Source organism: Bactrocera dorsalis, chromosome 2, assembly GCF_023373825.1.
Source record: "Bactrocera dorsalis isolate Fly_Bdor chromosome 2, ASM2337382v1, whole genome shotgun sequence".
NCBI lineage: Eukaryota > Metazoa > Arthropoda > Insecta > Diptera > Tephritidae > Bactrocera > Bactrocera dorsalis.
The window spans coordinates 98,574,065-98,597,231 of record NC_064304.1 but is presented as its reverse complement, the minus strand read 5'-3'; the positions used below and the strand labels follow the sequence as shown (position 1 = coordinate 98,597,231).

Genomic DNA, 23,167 nt, shown 5'->3' with positions numbered 1-23,167 from the left:
TTCATTGGCCTCTTCAGTTTAGGAAACAAGAAAAAGTCACAGGGGGCCAGATCTTGAGAATACGGGGACTGCGGCATCATTAGTGTGTTGCTTTTGGCCAAAAAGTCGCGCACAAGCAACGATGTGTGAGCAGGGGCGTTATCGTGATGCAAAAGCCAATTTTTGTTCTTCCGCAAATCCGGGCGTTTCTGGCGGATTGCTTTGCGCAAATTGCGCATAACTTGCAGGTAATATTCCTTATTGACCGTTCTTCCCTGTGGCAAGAACTCATGATGCACCACGCCCCTGCAGTCGAAGAAAGCTGTCAGTTACGATTCGCGATACTTTTTGATCACACCTCGTATAATTTCTAATAATTTGATTTTTTATCATTGAACGAATTAAGGAGTGCCAATCGAAAGTATGAAATAGAAAGTATAAACTTTCGATAGTTATTTATAGGGGTGGTCAACTTTTAATGCTATTTTCTTGTATTCCAGTAGCCTTTGACAGCTATTCTACAACTAAGAGGCACATTTCAGAGAGGAACGAAGTCACCTAATTACCAAGAAATTTCCGGAATTGCCTTCAATACTCGTAAATGTTGTACGGCAGATACGCAGTAGTCTGAAAATTTTTCTTAGAATTGAGCTCAATTTCGCTACTTAATATTGCCTAATATTACCTTCTCATACAGAGAAGAGTATGAAAGAGGTGAACTGGACATACAGGAAAAATGGCATACAGAGTTTAATCTAGATAGTGAAATATGAGGTGGTGGCTTTTCAGCAAAATTAGATACCAAAATCTCCTTCGGACTACTAGACCACTCTGGTGCCTTCCAAGCTCAAATCAAAGCAAATAAGGAAAGTTTACTTACAGGTGACAAAAAGGGTGCTTACGATAAAAAATAAATCCATATATGCAATATGCTTTGAAATCACTGAAGCCTTTTACGATTGCATCAAAGATAGTGAAATATTGCCATGCTCGTGCTAACATCCTATTTCATTATAAACCTGCAAGGGGCTCCGACACATTGAACTAGAACTGATGAGACAGATTTGGCAGGCACCAACCAACAACTAGAATTCGAAAAAGAGCGAATTTACATGCCCTCTTTTAGATATCTAATGTTGGTCTATTAAATATGTTATAGATAGATATAGCTGAGTGACGATGGAGTCAAGCAGGCAAACGTGGCATGAATAGAATACAGTTCGCACATATCGACTATTAAAATTCAAAATGAATGACATAGGACTTGTAGTAGGCATGCTAACATATTACTGTATAATTGGCAGACATACCAGTACACTTGATGTAGAGCAGGTAGCAGAGGAAGAGATTAAAGTATAAATTCTATGCAAGTTCAGTGCTTTGTATAGAAAAAGAATCACAACGTTCCGTTGGGTTTCTTGAAAATATCTCGGAGCTTGCAAACTTTTTGTAATGATGAACTTCATCAGGCATGCATAGTGTTTCAGAGAGTACATAATGTAGTGAGGGGAATGTAGTCTCGGTTGTTTCACAATGGGCTTACTAAAGACCTAGGTGCCTCGCCCGACGTCCAATCTACCTGCCTATCAACCTTTCTTTGTTCTTGGCCAGAGGTTACTCTTAAAACTTACGATTGGTAAGTGAGCATAAGAGTTCAACACGTTTGTTTGTGTCACGCAGCGCAAGCACGAGTTTTAACGATATAAGAATTCATAAAATACTCGATCTAATAGAAAACTCAAAGCTAAGAAGCATGCATAAGATAATTAGAATTAAAGAAAGATTATTAAAATAGAATAAGGTGTCTTTAAATTGAGAGGAAATTTCCGTTTTTAAACAGCTACCTCGTTATGCTTAAATATCATATTCTTAAACTGCCAATTAAGTATGTATAGATTATGCCACTAGCACTTAGCATTTCTCTAGCACTACAATTTATTAAATGCCAAATTCTCTGCTGATGCACGGTTGGGGTATACATACTCGACTGCGTCAAGTGCTTGCTGGCGGTGGGTATGCTTAATGGTGGTATGAGTGGTATGGTGTGTGGGCATGTGTGTGCGTGTAGTTATTCATATACGGCTATATGGGTGTGTGTGTGTGTAGGTGGGCGGTAAGCAATATTACTGGTATTTTGGTTAACAAACAACTTCTTCTTTGCATATTTTGCATGTTTTCGAAAATATTACTTATGAAATGAAAGTAAGGAATGTAATTAATTACATATTTAAGTACGTAAGTGTAAACAAGCATAACGGAAAAACATCAACAAGTATATAAATTCAAATATTAATTATATATGTATATATATGTAGGCAGTTACATAAAAGAAGCAATTAAATAAATTTTTCAACGAAATTAGACAATTGCATAATTATTATTGATAAATAATTGTATATATGTATGTAAATATACTAAATATTTGTAAAGCATTATGCTCGTTAATAGAATATATTTCGTTTTAATATGAATATAGTCGTATGTAGGCACCGTGTCGTACAGTTAATGCAAATTGTATGGCGCGTTCACATTTCAAAGATGATACAAACAATAATAAAATATTACTTGTTTGTATAAAATATGATTTCTTTAAACTTCGCATTTTATTTGCAACGCAGAAAAAAAATTTAAGAAAACCAAATAGGAACTGTAGAGACAACATACCCGTATTAGTTTTACTGTTGCAATAATCAGTCAAGAATTTTTCAAGTGTGAAGCGAGGTAGGTGTAAGTTCTTAACCACTTGCACGGGATCGCCCTCCTTCCACAGGAATACCAGATCGTTTGTGGTCCAACCATCTGTGAAAATTGAAATTTGATTAAGCTAATTTGATTAAGCTAAGTAAAAGAGCTATGCTTCATCAGCTGTAGAGAGTAAGGTATAAATCCGCAAATAATTAATTTATTACTGTAATTAAGGTAGTAAAAAGTAAGGTTAGTTCACTGTGAATTAATAATAGGTTTAAAACTTCGGGAACTTTGTAAACAACATTTGATATTACACATCTAAAGGTATGTATATCTAAAAGTGGTGACATTTATTCTTAAGAGGGTTCAGCGGTATCAAACTCAGGCAATTTTTACAATATCGTAAAAGAAGGCAATTAATATGGGTAGTCGAAAAAGTCTTTTCGTATTTTGTCGTATATCTCCAAAGCTGCCAATCACATTGTGCCATACCATATAGTGTTGGAAAGGTGAGATTTTAAGCTTCATTTTACAAAAAAAAATTAAATTCGGGGCAGCTGTTCAATAATGAGTGAAAATAATGAAGAAATTCGCTATATTTTGAATTTTTTTTTTATAAAAAAGGAAGTAATGCCCCGCAAGCCACCGATGAAATTTGTGAAATTTACGGAGCTGTATCAGCTCTTGTAGCGCAGCAATAGTTCGGACGCTTCCGTTCTGGAAATTTCGATGTGAAAGATGCACCTCGCTCTGGCCTATCTTTCGTTGAGAAAATCAATAAAATGAAAGATTGACCAGGACCGTCCCATAAGCAGCTATGATATTGCTAAGGAACTTAACATTCATCATCAAACGGTTTGAAATCATTTAAAAAAAAGCTGGCTACAAAAAAAGCTAGATGTTTGGGTATCACATGAATTGTCTGTGAAAAATTTAATAGACCGAATTAACATCTACGATTTTTTGCTGAAACGAAATGAAATCGAACAATTTCTGTAGCGAATGGTAACAGGAGACGAAAAGTGGATCAAATACGACAATATTGTTTGAAAAAAGTCATGGTCCAAGCGTGGTGAAGCTCAACAAATGGTCGCAAAGCCAGGAGTGACGCCACGAAAAGTTATGCTGAGTGTTTGGTGGGATTGAAAAGGAATCATGCACTATGCTCTGATCAAGCCTGGTCGAACGATTGATTCTTCAATTTTACTGCCAGGAACTGATGAGATTGAAGCAAGCAATCGAAAACAACGGCCAGAACTGATCAACAGAAAGGACTTCGTCTTCCATCAGGACAACGCTAGACCACACACATCTTTGATGTTTCGGCAAAAACTGTGAGAAGTTTTCATACAACCACCATATAGCCCTGAGTTGCACTATCGGACTACCATTTGTTTCGGTCAATGCAGAACTCCCTTAATAGAGTAAAGTTGGGTTCAAGAGAAGCCTGCGAAAATTACTTGTTGCAGTTTTTCGCCGAGAAACCAGAAAAGTTTTACACTGATGGAATAATGTTTCTAGTGGAAAAATTGCAGAAAGTGGTCGCCTAAAATGGTACATATTTGCTTCATTAATGTTCATTAATAACTATAAAAAAAATAAGTTCAAATTTGATTAAAAATACTAAAAGACTTTTTCGACTACCCTATAAAAAATTGTGCAAGTAATGTCAATTCTCTGAAAAAAATAAAACAATTATTTTTTATGTTGGTTTTGAATTTTTTTAAAATAGTAAAATTTGAATTTTGAATACAGATATAGACAGATATATTCAGAAGATTCTCTAAAAATTGTTTAAATTTCAGGTAAATCGATCCAGTAAAACCTAAATAACCGTGGGTATCGTTTTAAAAACGACGGTGTAGAGAAAAACGAACCAGTTTGGGTGGGAGGTCAGCAAATTAACCATATTTCCGAAAGTAATATGACATATGTACATATTCTCGTATATGTAGTTAAACTTTGAAAATAAAAAAAAAAAGGTTTTTTTTTTTTTTAATTCTACACTAGCATACACCCTTAAAGACGCATGTTTCTGATAAGAATTTATAATTTCATTCATTTTTTTACTGTTTCTTTGAACTCACAACTAGCCATGCGTAGCGAACATATTTGTCGATCCAAAGGATATAATTTCAGATTCATTGGACATGCCAGCGTCAGTGAGATACGAATACTGTACAATACGGAACCATTGGGAAAGATGCGTATATAAACATTCGGCATGATTATGTTGTGGAAATGGCCCTCTTTTTCGTTTGAGAAGAACAAATCGGGCATCCATACACGATTCGCTTCGGTCAATGTTAGATACTTGAGGCGACCTGCAAAGTGATAGTAAAATGTGGTTATTAGAAAGCAAAAAATATGCAAAAGTGTATTATGATTGAGAAAATTGTAATGTTTTATTTCACTAGCTAAGATAGGTCAATTCTAGTAATTGAGGCCGTAACAAAAAAAAATTTGCAATTAACATTTCTGAGACATAAAAATTATTGTAAAAAAAGTACATACAAGTATGTATCACCATATTTCGGGTAAAGCAATTATCTGTAAACTGTTTTTGTAACAAACATTTGGATTTACATAATTCGAAGTAGATTATAGGCAAAGAACGTTCTTTGAATGAACCTGAATTGTTCTCAAAGCAAGTTTTAAGCTGGAAACTTTTAAACGAAAATATCTTAAAATAGGTCCTAGCAATGCGGTAATTCAAAATATTCAGTTCAGGAATTATAAGTTCTGAAGATAGTCATGTTATTATATTGCTACAGTTAAACAAAGAATTAGTGGAGTGTCGCGAAGCACTAAAGAGACCTTTGTAGCAACGAATCTTAAGTTAAGCTAGTCTGAATGTAAAATAAAGAATGATGAGAAGTGAATAGGAAGCGCTCATGGAAACCAAACAGCGAGGAGAGATTGAAGAAGGCATTGGTCGCCTTATAATCTTGTAGAACAGCAATTGTAAAGAAGTGGATGAAACCGTAGTTAAGTTAATAATGTTTTATGTTGTGGAGAACATTCGAAAAACAATATCTGAGCAGTTGAAGGGTGTTCAAAGAGCGGCCCTTATCGGCATTTATAATACATTAAGGACTACACCAACAATCTCTAGACATCGCTGGTAAGTCCTATTAGACTTAGGGAAGCTGGGTATATGAGAGGCTCCGAGCAAGGAGACACGCAAATTAGCAACTTTTTCGATTCCTTTCCTTAAAATTTATAGCACTGCCTTGCTGAGGCTTTTCCTGACTTTTTGCTCAAACACCTGCAAGGCATTTTGGAGCGGAACGAAACCGTTGAAGGAGAGAAGAGAGTTTTTTCACGGATGGATCAAAGTTAAGAGGGCGGGTTGTCGGGAGATCTCAATGAACTTTAGTTTTAGGCGATTGGAAACAAGTTGGTTTTCCGATTTCCTCTAGTATCTTAGCACTGGACCTATGAACTTCTAGTGAGCACAGCAAGTACTATTCAACATCTACAACATGTGTGCCTGCGAGTTCCTTTTGGCCCAACGTTAACCGTAGGTCTTTCTCCTTACTGCTTGCATTTAGCAAAATCAATATCGCCGATATTGTACATAGGTGTTCTGACTGGATACTGTCAATATAGTAAGCGAAAGCTGTCTGGAACAAGGCGAGGTGGAAAAGCTCGTCACTTTCTTCTCTTTGTTCGGCTTTTGCCAGACTTATACATATGAATATATTTTGGTAGACACACCTTTAGAAGGTTGATAATAATCGCCTTAATAAATTTATGGTGAGCTCAAAACGCTTCGTTGATCTATGAGCTGATGTACTTGAAGAAGTTTTTGGACAACATAAAGGACAGATAGCTGCCCAAGTGAGATGAATCAACCCTATGAACTAACCTAATCTAACCTTGAGCGAGCTTTTCGGAGAGAACAATGCATTAATATATAACTTAACTAAATTATTTTGCAAATGTACTCTCAAATTACCACTGTGATCCACTAAATTGAATGTTGGTTTTAATATAAATTTTGAAATAATTGAATTAAACATGAAATATTCACATGTAAGAGTTGAGAATTTTGTTTTAACTATGATCATAACTTTAATATGACAAATTATTAATTTTGTCTTCTTTACTTATTTTCTTTTAATAAAAATTTCAATTTTTTTAATCTCAGTTCCACAATTTCTTGAAAGTAGTACATCGACAACTAAAATGTAGGATAACGTAAAATCACTTTTCATCAGTAGAGAGGCGAAGGAAAAACGATATAATTGAAACCACTCATATTGAGACAAAATTTGAGTATTGGTTAGATACTGGTTATAGATTGGTTATATATTAGTTATATATTGGTTATATCTCACAGCGGCAGCTGAAACTGTTATGTACGTATATGTATTATGATGCAGTGAATCGTAAGCAAAAAAACCCGAATTTCGATTTTTTGATGTTACGTTGTTTCGCATTTTAGGTGACGATATGTATGGAGTTCTTTGCAATTAAGTGTCTCTATAATTAAAATTGCTTCCCTTACTAACCAAATACGATAAATGTAAGCGATTATTTCCAATTTACCTTGTATGTCATCGAATTTCAGCCGCTCATCGGTCCATTGTTCGCGGAAAGTCAATTGCACGCTGTATTCCTGTACACGCACGCACACACACACAAAATTGTCGATTAGTCGAATTCATAAATAATAGAAAGCTTTCAATTTTATAAGCAAATGTGATTATTCAAGTCTATGATTTTCGATAATGATTATGTAACACTAAACTACAATGGATTTTGCTAATTCTCTAATGCGCTTTTCGATTTAGTTGGTGGCCTGGTTGATTAGCGAGTAAATAGTGAAATGGGTAAATTGCAATTTTGCATAGTCAATTTTTTCGATTTTTTGTTTTTGTTTTTGCAATGCAACTAAATGGGTTCTACGAATTTTGAGAATTTTTCTGTTTTACAAGGTTTTGCATAAGTCGAAATTTAGCAATATATAGTAAGTGATTTTGATAAAGCAACTCGTATGCGAATGACGGTGTTGTTGGTGTGGTATGGGCCGCACAATTCTTTGATAATTTTATAAAAAACACAAATTGGTGGTTTTTGCTCGGGTATGTTATCGATATGTGCCGTTAAGCGTGGTTTTATCGAATTTCATAATTTATTTGAGGTTGGGTTCATGGATTTGGTCTGATTCGGATTTTCTCTTCTGCAGCGGTTATGATGAGTTGGTGTAAGAAATTGCTTCGCAAAAATAACAGTTCATTTCAGCATACAAAGCATGTGTCAAGCAAGAAAAGTTAAAGTCAAGCAGACAAGCTAGTTAAATGCAACATCAAAAGCGCTAGCGATAAACAATTTGTTCGGTTAGTACAGTTATAATGGTAAGTTTGGTAAGCGACATGCAGCAGCGGTAATGCAGTGGCATTCAAATATTTCCGTCACATTCACCAGACGCATTCAAGCATTCATTATATAAGTATTAAAGTTAGTAATCAGTTATTAAATACAGACATACATATACTAAGCATTTATATAAAAGTATATTTGTTATATTTTAGCAAGAATAGCGTTAAAAACATCGAAAGTTGCATGGCATTGAATATATTGTAAGCAGTAGGCAGGCAGAAATTAAGCGTTAATAAATATATGTAAGTCATAAAATAACTGTTATAATTAAATAGAAGCTTAATTCATAAGTGGTAGAAATATAAGTAAATTTTAAACATTTCAGTTATTAAATAAAGAGAAAAAATTGTGTAAAATTAGGTACTTAAAATACATGGCAGCATTAAATTGAAGTTAAATATATTTTCAGATTTTTATTTTTATTGTAGTAAACATTTTTACACTTCATTATAATTGCGCAGCTCCAATATCCATTGATTTTCTCACATTGCGCTAAAGTTTCTAGCTCAAATAAATCCAAGCTAAATATTTGCAATAAAATTTTCGTTAACGAATTAATTGTATTTATAAATTATATTTGTAATTTTGCGTAAATTTTCATCTTCCCTAAAAATCTATTAAATTAAAGTAATACAGACTCTTCGACCTAGTGTATTAGTTGTCTTCGATTCGCCAAGCGTTACTCTCCAGCGAATCGAACAAAGTATACCAGATACTCAAAAAACGGGCAGCGCTTGTAGTGCAACCCTGCGCTAACATGTACACTGACGCATGCGCAATAATGTTATCATGATTTCTTAGTGGAGTTAGCAACCAACCTAAGCACCACACCCCATCCCCAAAAGTTCAAGGTTATTCATTATTTCCAGTGAGCCACAAAACTCATAATGGATCCATAAGAAGTAATTATAGAGTTCCCTCCAAAAATTCTACTCTGGATCCGCCCCTGAATGAGGTTAACACTTCCCTGAGTATATACAATGACTTTCGTTTTCCAACAAACCTTAAGCTGAATACAGTCAATGGGGTATGTTATAGAGCTATGATTAATAACTTTTCCATGTCCGCAAGCGGTTTATGTCGGCGACCTTCGGCTTCAAACTTCAAACGGCGCTACCTGTCATAAAACCAAGGAAGCAATCAGTTCTTTGAAGAAAATTTTTGGTGAGGTATCTCGCGTCGTGAACTTGTGGTGTGGCTTCCTAGACCGTGCGATTTAACACCACTGCACTATCTTTGTGGGGTTATGTGAAGTTGCTTGTATACGCTTGAGATGATGGAAGCGTTAGAAGAGAATATTCTATTACATCATATTCTATACTACGATGTTTGTTTACAGGAGCTTAAATCGGTACACCTCAACAGAGCATTGCGATTTTTACAATGTATTAAAATTTGGAACAAAAAATTTGTCTCAAATCTTGTATTCTAACCAAATTTCGTTTACAGAATCGTTGCCAATATTGGAAAAGGCTTCCGGTGATTCGGTTTTCAAAAACACAAGCCTACAGCAAATGGTACAAAGCTTTCAAAGGCAGTCGATCTCTCGACCTGCCTCGTTCTGGACGACCGTCGACCTCTTCAACTGCTGAAAATATTAAAAAAAAAGTGAAAGATCTGGTGCTTGAAAACCCTCAGGCAAGTGTTAGAGAGTTGATAAGAGAGCTCGTTATCTGTCGCCAGTCCGTTCATATGATGTTGGTACATATTTTGAGTATGAAACGCATTCTTCTCGACTCGGCCCGATAAAGCTGAAATTTTTTCAAAAAGAGTACTGTAATCAGGTCTCGCTGAACATTCTTGACCGTGCGAACTCCGATTCCACATTCATGCAGAACATTATAAGTGCTGACAAGACATGGGTTGCATGCCCTAAACCAGTCAACAATCATTGAAGAGATAAAACAAAATTCGCTGAAAAAGCTTCCGACGACTGGGTAAATCATTGGCATAAGTGTATTACATCTGGTGGGGATGACTTTCAAGGCGAAAAAAAATTGTTGAATAATTAAATATTTAGCGTTTAATTTATAATTTCCGGGTGCTTTTTTGTCATATTTATTATAGTCTCCCCACTTAATAGCCTTATCCCTAATTCTAATTATTAGAAAGTATTATTATCATGAGAATTTATTTTGCTTTTGTTTTCATTTTCCAATAAAAACTTCTGTAGTAAAATCTTCCCGAAAAATGTTTCATTGTTCCGGTAAGCATCCTTGAAAGAAATGTAGTTGTATCTTTCTGCTTAGTAATAAATTACAATCTCAGTAAATGTCTAACTAGACTATATTTTACACTTTTCTTCGGATTCACTCGAAACTAATTAGATATTCAAGTGAAATATGAAAACAGACACTTTTTACGAAGAATTTTCTCTTCGGATTTTATTCAGAATTATAAAAGCATAAATAAATTGTATAGAAAAACCATTATGATTATTTTAATGATTAAAATGAATATAAAAATAATTATGATTACTTTCATGATTAATCATAAATGCACAATATAAAACATACATATATAGGTATTGGATTACAATGTAGAAACATGCGTATTCAAATGCAACAGTTATAAAAACAGAGTTACCAGATAATAAAAAAGCAAAAACAATACATTGAAATAGCTGTAAGGGAAGTTCAGACGTTAATAAAACCATGAAAGGAATATTGTTTTACGCTGTTTTGTATAATTACATAATTACATAATAATGAACAACAAACGAAGCAATTAACCGTAACTAAATTGAAAAAATTGAAATGAAAACTAATTGAACGAGTTGAACTAAATTAAAAGAAGAACGCTTTAAAGACTGCTGGAAGCCTGGCATGTGAAAAAGCAGTACCAGTACACTTTCGAAGTACAGGTAATTGTATATGAAATTTGCAAGTATATTTTTTTAAAGGAAATTACTCACTTTTCGGTTTGCTAGTTTCTTTTTTATTTGCGAAATATTATAAAAATTGTTTAATTTTTCATTTTTAAAATTAATTTCTAAATTAAACGCTATTAATGTAAATATTCCAGTATTATTAGTAATTAATTAGCGCTATTTGCTCAAAAATAACTACTCGACACTGCACACACTCACGGTTTAAAGCACAGTTATCGTTGAAATACGAGTATACAAGTATGTGTTTTGTAAAAGGACTTTTAAGCCGAAAATATTAACTCAATGCTGGTGTAAACTCACTGTAAAGCAGCAGGCAACCCCGTTTGCTAATGCGCCGTTCGCATTTACACTCAAATAACGAAAAATCACTTGAAACTTAGACAAATTGACAAACATTTCGCATGAAAACAGATTTCAAAATCAAAAAAAGAGAAAAAACAAAAAAAAAGATTAAAACTTGATGATTTCTGTGCGCCTAACTGTAGTTGGTTTAAGCTATATATACTACATAGTGTTACCATATTGCAATAATATTATTCATTACTATCACTTTGCGCATAACTGTATATATATATAAGTCTTTAAGGTTTTGTTAATATTATGCTTAAAATATAACTTACTTTTTACAGTGAAATTATTAGACATATTTACAAGCTTTGTGTCTTTGGTAGGCTTGTTTATATTGTACATAACTGTACTGTGAGTAAATACAATTGTGTAGTTTACTTTTGCGGCGTTCAACAACACTGTTTGGTGCTTAATAAATCGGTATGTGCTTAGACTATATTTTATTCATTTCAACACTGATTTTGGCACCAATGCACATTTTGTTTAAAAAAATCAATTTATTTACGTAATATTGCTATACACTTTATTGTTGTTATTATTTATGTTTGCATTATTAGCTTGACTGGCGATTCGTTAAAATGAAAGAGTAAGTGTGTGACTGAGAAAATGTCGAAATAGCGAATAGCGGTTTGGTACAAAGTGTACTTGAAATAGACATGATCAAAAGGTTTTTAAAAAAATCATGAAAAATATGCGTTTGATGACTTGCAAAGCAATATTTAAAAATACTTGGTACATTATAGATAGAAAATGGTTAAAATGGTGCTGGAAACTGCTTTGTTGCTCATTCATTTCATTTACTAATTTATTTGAAAAATATAGTTTCTCTCAGACATATTAATAATCCTTTAAGAAAGAAAATTATGTTTTAAGAATTTTTGAATTTTTCAACTCAGAACGCCACTCGGTTGAATTTATGTTGAAGCAATTCAACTTCCGATCAAAACAACTCTTTTTGGTAATATGATTTCAACTGTTTTCAGTCGCAGTTTCATTGTTGTTGACAGCCTTAAAAATGAAGGTCTGACAACTAACTCAACTCAATATATCTGAAGGTGCAGTTTGCGACTGATGTGCTAAAAGGTCTGTGGGGCATCTATGGTTGTTACAAAACTTGTTTTAAAATATTATGAAAACCATATTTGTGCGCTATGGATAAAACACGAACGACTGAAGAGGAGCAAAGCGCTTCAAAACTTGTATTTTACTCAAAAAGTATATTTCTATGTGTTATAGTTTGTATCTACTCTTAATGTTTGAAACACTTCCTACGGCGTCTAAATCTTAATTGTAGCTTACCACGTTCAGTTTTGGGACTTTACGCCACGAGGTCAACAAATATTTTTTTCTATGGATTTGTTTTTAATAACTGATCAAAATTTGAATTTATAAATGAAATATTTAGTTTTATCCTTTTTCCATTAAAATTTCTCCTAATTGAATTCATTAATGCGTAACTTCAGCTTGATAGCAGAAGTTGAAGTTTTTGGATACTCTAGTCAACTCCACTGGCACAGAGTTGAAAAAAAAATACCAAAAAAGTTGAAGTTTGACAACACTTCAACCGAAACTTTTTTTGACGGGTAGAGTTGAAAACTATAATACCTGTTTTCAAAATTTTAACTAACATAAAATCGGGTTGAAAAGCGTAATATGAGCTTTAATTATCTTCCTAAGATCAGTTTGCTTGCCATCACTTTTAGTTAATGGACAAAGGAAGCAGATAAAGTGCTTTTTTGTCACAGTTTATTTCGCAATAGTCTCCCCACTTAATAGCCTTATCCCTAATTCTAATTATTAGAAAGTATTATTATCATGAGAATTTTAGTTTGCTTTTGTTTTCATTTTCCAATAAAAACTTCTGTAGTAAAATCTTCCTGGAAAAATGTTTCGTTGTTCCGGTAAGCATCCTTGAAAGAAATGTAAATAGTTGTATCTTTCTGCTCAATAATAAATTACATTCTCAGTAAATGTCTAACTAGACCATATTTTACACTTTTCTTCGGATTCACTCGAAACTAATTAGATATTTAAGTGAAATATGAAAACAGAAACTTTTTACGAAGAAGATAAAGAGGTTTAATTGTTGAAAACTGCTACCAATCGCAAGATTATACACATGTGTTAGAAGATTAAGTAGACTTTTTTTATGTTTTTTGTTTTAATGAAGGCATAAATTTTGCCTCTTGTTTGTGGTTTATCGCTTAATGGTTGATAACCGAATACATAAAGGAAAAAGGCCTGTCATAATCGCATAGTTTATAAAGCCAATTAGGAATGAAAGATATCGACAACTATATCCAATTACGAAAGAAAGGTCTGAGGCAATCAGATATTATGCTATTTTGAGGGTTTCTTTCATTATGTTGCACAGATCCTTTATCTTCCTTCTTTTATATACTTTTCAGTTGTAGTAAATAATTAATTGGAAATATAAAAAAGCTATAATGGTTTTTAACCCTGAACGTGCTTTGTTAGTCGATTCGACTAACAATCATAGTGTTTTGCCAACAGTGGCAAAATAATGAAGCCCGTTCAGGGTTAAAGTGCCAAAATTATGAATATATGTATATTTGATTATACGTTTCAGCTGAAAACAGTTGTAAATTTTCCAACAATCAAAAAGAATGTTCAACCAAAAATAATACTTTTAATTAAAAACTGAAATAAGAAAATTTTATTGAAATATTTTGAAAATGCTACAATGAAATGAAATGTAAAGAGATGCACACGATTTCGCAATGAGAGAAACGAACAAATCATATATGGACTTTATAACACAATCAGGCACAGTTCTTAAAGAAAAATTATACATATGTATGTTCATAAATATGGATGTATGATATGCATTGGAATAATAGTTGATAGACATAGTTAGGAGGTTAGAGTTGTTGTTAAATATCAATCGAATTGTTCTTTAATTACAATTTACAGCTTTACGTGTAGTCGGAAAACAAGCGTAGACATTAAAATATATTAGTACAGTGGAGAATTTATGTATGTCACTGGCGTGGAGATATAAAGAAAGAGAGAAATAATAAATGGTGAGGTTAGTAATGGAAATTGCGATGCTGTTGTGAACAAAAGTCTTTACTTAATCCATGAAAAATACACAACTGAATTTTTACATTAAATATTTGTTTCTTGTATAATACATTGATATTGTTCATTAGATATCATATACAAATACATACATGTATTTACTTAGACTTCATAAACATAACTATTACGTTTAGTTCGTAATGGAAAAACCGAAAACGGAAATATTTATTTATAAAATCATAGTTTATTTAACATAAAAGCAATTTGGTTTTTGTTGTTATTGTAATTTACATAGAGAAATCGGTGGTAATTGCTGTTATTACAAGTGATGATTTGGTGGTGAGGAAGTGAAAGCTCAAGTGGCCGAGTAATCGAGTTGTTGCGAAAGCTATCGGGGTTTAAGCGTGTCGCAAATTGAACACTGCACGTATGGAGAACGCTGAAGACAGGGGTGATTATAGGTAAATGGACCGGCTGCCGTGTGGGTGGATTATAGTACAGTTGAGAGTCTTGAGTTTGAGTTTTGCGTTTAGCTGGTGTTAAGGATTAGCCGTTCGAATCGAAAAGCTGTTTTAAATTGGACACATAGCGGTATTTTATACACAGCGTTGTTGTATATTTATTTGAGTTATTATTTTTTTGTTAAAATGTGGTTTTTGAAGGAGTTTGACCAAAAGCGCGTGGTTGTAGTGAATTATCTGGTTTTTCAAAACGTATTTTGCATTATTTTACAAGAACTTTTGGTTTAAAGAACATGTGAATCTATAAAGCTAAGCAGCAACTTTTGTGTGTGGCAAGTTTTTTGTTCGAATGCGCACTTTTTATAAAAAGTTTTCTGTTAAAAAAAAAATTATGAAATAATTATAGATAAAGTTTTTCAGCTAGGCAATCATTGAGTAGCTTTTAGATAGAGCGATTATAGCGATTTAATTTAATATATATAATACAAAGCAAATATATGAGTTTCAATCATACCGAGAAGCTACGGTTTAAAAAGGAAGTTCTATGAGTTTTAATCACCACTTTTATTTCATGCAAACCTTTTTAGGTTAGTTCATTCAGCTGGAGTATGTTCACCATAAAATACCACCAAAATACAAAGATAGTCGGCTGCGTGATCCCTTTACAGGTTTTTATTTCAATATTATTTTTCTGTCAGATTACGCTCGAGTTGTGTCAAGCTGTCATGTTATCCTTGTTTAGTATTGTTTGGCATTTCATCATGGCAAGACTTAAGACTGACGTTTACAAATCGCTCAACTTAATTACAAAAATTCACGCTCAACTTATGGTCAACATAATCGGCCTACTGAGCATCCTAGTCGCAACAGCATCACCCATCTTCAGACCCAGCATTCATTATTGGATAACATTCGAATAGACTACAGCGTAGCTGTAAGTGTTCACGATGACCGTGGAGAGTCGAATCGGCACCGTTCGCAGCAACTCGAACTGACGTATGAAACCACTTCGTACGTTTAACGTCGTGATCTTAAATTGAAAGGGTACAAAATACAGCTTGTGCAAGAACTGAAACTGCTCGACCTTCCCAAGCGACATCACTTCACACTTTGGGCTCTTAAAAAGTTCCAGGAAGATCCAACGTTCGAGCCAAATTTTGTTCAGCGATGAGCCCCATTTCTGGCTCAGTGGGTATGTAAACAATCACACATTTGGGATGAATATCAATGAAATAGAAAGTTCGTGGTCTCGGCGACGTTTGCTTACAACAAGTTGCCACCAATTTCCACACATCGCATCAGTTAATGGATTTGTTAAGAGAACATTTCGTTGAGCAAATAATTTCAAGTTTTGGGCCGGTCGATTGGGATCATTAAACTTTTTTCAGTGAGGATATGTAAAACATCATGCGGGTCATTAGCCAGTTACCAGTCGCAATGCTCGTACTAATCATCGAAAATTGGACTCAACGAATTAAGTCTATGTGTTTTTTCTTAAAAAACATTAGGGAACCTCGAACGATTTATTGCGTTTTACCCAGATGTAGATCATATAGGGTGTCACAAAATTAACGCCAGATAAATTTGCCGCCATTTATGTAGTAAAGCGTTGACAATCATAAAAAAAAAGCACAAATCGACAGCTGACAGTTTAGGCTTAATAAAAATTATACGTTACATGATAGCACAACGTGTCTTCATTATTTGATATTATTTGAAAATAATGAAAGCTTGACGTCCGCAACTCAAAAATGGCATACAAATATGGTCAGAATTGTTTTTTAACTTATTCAACTGTGAATATTAATTGAAATGGCGGCAAATTAAAATCTTGTGTTAATATTGGCACACCCTGTAGCATTTAATCTTACGCTACACTAACGGTCTATTGGTCCAAAAATTTATTAATACCAGCTCTTTAAAAAACCACTCAATGATATTTCAATATTTGTATATGTATATTACAATATTGTATACATTAATGGCCTAGTCATTGTAAATTTTGCTGTTTTTGTTAACTGTTTTGTATTAATTTGCTCACTGTTTAAAGGCTGGAAAACTCACCATTTTGTAATCGTCGATTTTTGAGATTGACCGTAGGAACATGTTGACATAGACAAGAGTAGGCGCATTTTCTAGAATTTCACATTCGATTTTGACTATTTAGTACAGGTTCTTTGATTGATGTACGAGTATAAAAAAGATGTTTAGTGGTGCAAAAAAATTAAAATTAATAAGAGAAGACATTAATGGTAGAAATTTAAGTTTAGAAATAAAACTATACATAGAAATCAAAGGATAAAATTAAAGTCTAAAATTCAGCGTGTAAAAAATCAAGTGTAAAAACTAAAATATAGAAATAAGAGTTATGAAAAAAATATATAAATAAAACAAAATTTTAATTAGCCCATAAAAAGAATTATTACTAAATTTGTATTAACCCTTTTTGTAACCAAATATACCATATAAGTTAAGTTTCCAACGAAAAATTCAAATAAGGCTTAAATATTTCCAGGTTATGCGTTACATAAACTATATTAATGCGAAATAACTGTTTTTAATGATAAAAACAAGTAACGAACACTAATTCGCTGAAGCATATGTGTAGGCGCAATTGTTTCAGGCTGCCCCATTTACGTTTTAAAATACAAATTTCAGTAGAATTTTCCTATGATTGTGCTGTTTTTCAAAAAAATGTTTATTATTTTATGTTTGGTAATATTATATAGTCACATTATATATATTCTTTTGTGCTTAAGTCTATGTTATAACTCAATTAGTACTTTGAAATTATATTGAGGGTACTAACTCACTTATGACTAACATACATATATGTATGTATGTATATACAGTACAAACCATAATCATATTCATACTAGATTCGTTTATATGTAAATATACTTTTTTCACTTTTTAAACTTAATATAATAATTTTGATGGAATTGTGTACGAAATGAAAGTGAATGAAATAATTGAAATTGCGGGCGTGTTGTTAGTAGGTATATTTTGAAAAATGTCTGTAGGGATCTCATTAGAAGTAATCATATTGCAGTTAAAAAATATATATGCATTGAAAAAACTTGTGGTGCGTGGAAATTAAACATTTAAAAAGCAAAAAAAAATTAATTAATATTATAACGGTTTTTGGCAGAAACGTTTCATCAAATAACGGTTTATTCATTGCCGTTTTTATACAATTTTTTTTTTTTTAATTTCTTCGCTTGCTTTACGTCACATTTGGATTTGCAGCAGTTTTGAGCTAATTTCATACGAAAATTCATTATATTTTAAAGTGAAAATCATGAAATTAACGAAAAATATGAATAAAATAAAAACTATACAAAACTAAAATAATGACCTTAAATATAGGCACTCTTATTGCTACACAAATAATTGAAAAAACAAAAACTAACGGCAAGTGTTAGTGTCTAGTATCAATGGTTATATATTTATGTGTGTGTAATTAGTATCAACTATTTTCGAATTATGCGACTTTTTCAAACAAAAACGTTTTAACGACGTCTAAAGCATACAAAAATTTTGAAATTAATGTTTAATTAGTTGTATAGCATTTATTGCCATATTTTTCAAAAAAATATATATACTATATAATTTGGGATGGAAAGTAATGAAAATCACAAAATAAAAAAAATATATTTTTTGTAAACAAATTTGCGTAATGTATGTAAACAATTTATAACTAAACACTGACATTTCAACAATTATCCCATTGCACACATGTAAATATGTATGTATGTATGTAAGTAGTACGCAATCGTTGACTTTACTTATTTTTTCAGTTTTTACGCTTTTTTCTCTCAAGTAATTACAACGCTGTTTTAATTATCATTTTGAGCGTAAATTTTCCACACATTAACACAATAATGGAAAATCAAAAAAAAAAAATATACATAAACGTTTGCGAAATTTACTTTAAATACAAGTTTAGTTGCAGAGCGAGAGAGAGAGAGATAGTTGTTATTAGTTAGAAATAGTTTGATAGAGAGAGAGTAAAGGAGATCCAAAAGACATTTTACAATAATATTAGTTAAATTTTATTATTTATGAGTATAACAAACTTTATAAATTATATAAATTATTATTTTACAATGTTTGGCAATAAAAAACAAAACAATTAAAAGAAAAATGTAAAACTATATGCTAGACATTTAACTAAATATGCATTTAGGCATTGGAAAGAACAATTAACGAACTGAAATTTTTTTGTGTGATAAAGGAAAGTAATAAAGAGTTGAATTTTAATTTTACCTAAAATTCACCACACTTTGTGTTGAACTGAAAGAGCAATAAAAGAACTGAAATTGATTGTGTGGTGGAGAAAAATAACAAAAAGGGGAATTTTAATATCAATTCAAATTCACCACACTTTGTGTTGAAATGAAAGAGCAAAAAACGAACCAAAACCGATCGTGTGATAAAAGAAAATAAAAAACAGCTGAATTAAAAAAAAACAATGAATTGAATTTTAATTTCACCTCAAATTCACCACACTTTGTGTTGAATTGAAAGAACAATTAACGAACAGAAATTCATTACGTGATGGAGGAAAACAACAAACGGCTGAATTTTAATTTCACCTCAAATTCACCACACTTTCTGCTGAATTGAGAGAAGAATTAAGGAACTAAAATCAATCGTGTAGTTTTTTTAAATTGTAAAACAATGCGCTTTCTATGAACTTTTTGGACCTTTAGTTTCTAAATTGAAGACATTAGAATCATAAAGGCTAAAATTTAGTATTCGTCGAAAGTATTAAGACCTTACCGAACTTGCCACACTCTATCAAAAGTGCGTATATTCCAGAGATGCCTTTTGGGATCAAATGGTTGGTCATTATGCAGCATACAATGTCCTGTTAGTCATATACGACAAAGTTACACTAAGCCATTCAGGAATGGTAGTATTTCTGAAGTAATTAGCGGCGGAAATTTCTAACATCTGCCTTTGTAAAGTTATTTTGGTTTAAGCTGTTCTACGTAGGTTGCCTTTTATATTTCGGGTTTTGGCAATTCTAATGTTGCAAAATGGAATTATCCATGGTGTGGTGAATTCAATTGAGGTCATAGATAATTCCAAGAGAAATCTTGTTAAGATCGTTAAAAAAAGTGGTTGTTTTAGAAGCTATTGAATAATAATGCAAGATCAAGTCATGTGACCTATTGTGTTACTAAGACTATAGGCATTAGTGGTATCCCTCCATTTGTCAAATATTACATGACTGTAAAAAATTTATTGATGTTGGATCCCACATAATGTGTCAATCGCTCACACAGATACATATCGACTGGTCGAGTGAAATGTTAAAAAAATACGAAAACGGTGTTTAGAAACACTTCTGTGACATAGTGATCAGAAAGTAAACAGTTGTCGACTGTATGGGTGTTTCAAGATAAGCCGAATCCAACATTTTTTTTTTTGAAACTGCTGCATTTTTGAGCACTCAAAATATCGACTAAATGAAACTACTGCCGTACAGTGCTGACTTGGCACTGAATGATATCCTTCTGCTTTCTATTTCTAACAAATTTCTCCTGAAATGTTGAGTGAGTTCTTATTAAATAAATTACGTTGACTTTTCCTACAATGATTGCAAGTTTTAGCTTTTTTAGTCCTTTGTTGGTGCCGATTATATGAAAAGCGTTAAAAATATTTGACATGCATATTTTGGTGAAATAATCTTTTTCATTGTAAAACGGGATTACGATAATAATATAGACCGTGATTTCAATTTGGACCATAACTATGCCAACAACTTTTTTCAAAACTCTGAGAAATATTTTTAGCTGGCACAACAGCATGAAAGGTCATTTGAACTACAGTTATGTGGAAATGTACTCGTAGACTATATAAACAAAAGCAAGTTCACGTTTATTCTCTAATAGTTGGAAACACAACTGTGGGCAAAAATAGTAAAACTTTTTAATTTAAATTTCGCGCGAAAACCAATTCGTCGAAATATTGATTTCTACGTTGGTATGGCTGTCAGTGACGACTGTGCCAATGTCATATCAAAATAATCATTTGTGTTTGCTTTACGCCGACAACACTTCGTTTTTGCATGACGATAATTCATCGTCGCATACTGCATTGATTATTCGTGAGTTTTACGCCAAATTTTCAAATAATATTGGGCCGCAACCACCGTATTCATCTGATTTAGCTCCGTGGCTATTCAGCAGACTCAAACGACCGCCATTAAACGTGAATCGCGACGCCCATTAAGTGCTATTCTGGGAATTGACTTTAACAAATGTTTCGAGGATTGGAAAAAAATGTTGGCACAAGTGTATTGGCTCCGAGGGGACTACTTTAAGCGGAACGACATACATATATTCTGAAGAATAAATTAGGAATTTTGAACTTATGAACAAAGTCTTACTACGAGTATTTTTTGCTCATGGTAGTATTAGTCCCACAATTTAGTCGACTTATTTACGTTTATAGTCTGTAGTACATTTACTAATTGACTTAATTAAGGTCATGTGTGACATGATTATAAATAAAGAAAGGCTTTTGAGGTTTAATCAAAACAATATACATATAATGTGTGGAATAATCAAAAATGTTAAATGTATTCATCAAATGAATCAATAATACAAAAACTGTATTTGTTTTACGTCAAAAAAGACATCAATATCAAAACGATTAATTGTAATATTAGTAGTATTATTTAAATATTTAAGTTAAGACCCAGTGTGGTATAATCATAACACTAAATTATCATATAAATTATAATACCAATTATTATAATAGTAATCATAACAGTAATTATAATAATAAATCGCATTTGCTCGTACACATATAATATAGTATAGTATAGTATTATATATATATATATATATATATATATATAAGTTTCTGTTTTGGTTGCTATTTTTCCACTGTTAGTATGTATGTATCAAACATTCTTACGGTAAGATTGCGCACCGTGTCCTTAATGTAGGTATATTGTATGTACTATATTGGTATTATGTAACTGTACACTAAACAATTTCCGTTACGTAAAGACGCATAGTTGTTTAGGACAATATGTAGGGGCAGTTGGAAATGCGGCTTACTCCGAATGGAATTTGGTTTTACTGAAAATTCGAAAATTCACTGAGAACACTTTATACACATATATGTATGTATGTATGCATGTAAATATACACATCGAAAAAGTATGATTATGTGAAAAGCATGTTAGATGAGCATTCACTGCAGACTTTCGCGCGCTTGGAGTACACAGCATGTACTCCGGTTGAAGAGTTTCTTTGGCTACAAAGTATTGAAGCAGAAGATACAATTTTTAACTAATAACAGATCTATTGCTGTCAGACGTTAACATTTCGGGCCTAAAGGAAATATTCACCACGCGTTAAGAATTCGTTGCAGGGTATGCGGAGACACTCGTCTAATGGCGCTTTTGGCTAACTGTTCTAATTATGGTTTAATTAACATTTTACAAAATACACACTACAAAATACGAAAGTACGAATATTTGTGTTTTAATGGATTTTTGTGTGTTCAAAAATTTTATTTTTTAAATATTTTCTTTTTTTTTGAATTTTTTTAGTTTTTATAAACCTAACACGCACTTACCATAGTGACATCATCGATTTTAGATATACTTCTTATGTAAATGTTGACGCGCACAACAGCGGGACCATCTGTATAATACACACACACATATACATATACATATATATATTTTTACATGAAAATAGATATGCGTTTAAAATGTAAAGGAAATGCACCAGTAATCTATAAACAAAATTACTTGTTTTTTTTTAATTTCTTTTGCATGTGTACATATGTATATTTTTTATTATATAACAGCGAAACAAATTTCATATTTTGGCTCATTTCGTCGTCTTCATTATATTAACTAACATACTTTGGGTTAGCTGGAAATAACTTTTGTTTGTTTTTAATTAACGCACTTGCTGTTTCGTCGTTGCAAAAGCTTTTTGTGAGCTTTTAAAAAGTCGTACGCGTTCAAAGTGTGCGAAGGTGCGAAGCTTTCGACCTCTGTTCTCGTACTCAATGCAAAAAACTCAAAGTGATGCTTTCACTACCACATAACTGCTGCAATTAAGTGCAGTTAATGTTATTTGACCTGTGTTCTGCATTTGTTTATTAGTAAACTGCTAGTGTTATTTTGCATATTTTCGCTGAAAAACACGCATAACTTGTAAATGACATGATTTGAGTTTTGAACGAATTTACCAATATTTCGAAAATAAATATAAGAAATTCAAAATTAATATAAGAAAAAATAATATGAATAACTAAATTGAGATAACTACACATTTTTGTATGTAAGCCAGTGGCAAAAAAAAAGAAATAAATAAAAAAATTAAATTTTATT

At 32.4% G+C, this 23,167-nt stretch overlaps 1 protein-coding gene across 36 annotated transcripts in view; it reads right to left on the bottom strand.

Moving 5' to 3' along the window:
• Positions 1-23,167, bottom strand: part of LOC105231594 (glutamate-gated chloride channel) — an 86,531-nt gene that overhangs the window by 24,497 nt on the left and 38,867 nt on the right. For 22 of the 36 annotated variants that reach the window (XM_049449281.1, XM_049449280.1, XM_049449279.1 and 19 more), the window contains 4 exons: positions 16,861-16,931; positions 7,222-7,291; positions 4,755-4,991; positions 2,644-2,778 (listed from right to left, as the gene is read on the bottom strand). In XM_049449281.1, coding sequence (XP_049305238.1) covers positions 2,644-2,778; positions 4,755-4,991; positions 7,222-7,291; positions 16,861-16,931 — 513 coding nt within the window. Of the gene's footprint in view, positions 1-2,643; positions 2,779-4,754; positions 4,992-7,221; positions 7,292-16,860; positions 16,972-22,398; positions 22,467-23,167 lie in introns of those variants that run through there. The other 14 variants (XM_049449288.1, XM_049449300.1, XM_049449306.1 and 11 more) reach the window with 4 other exon arrangements.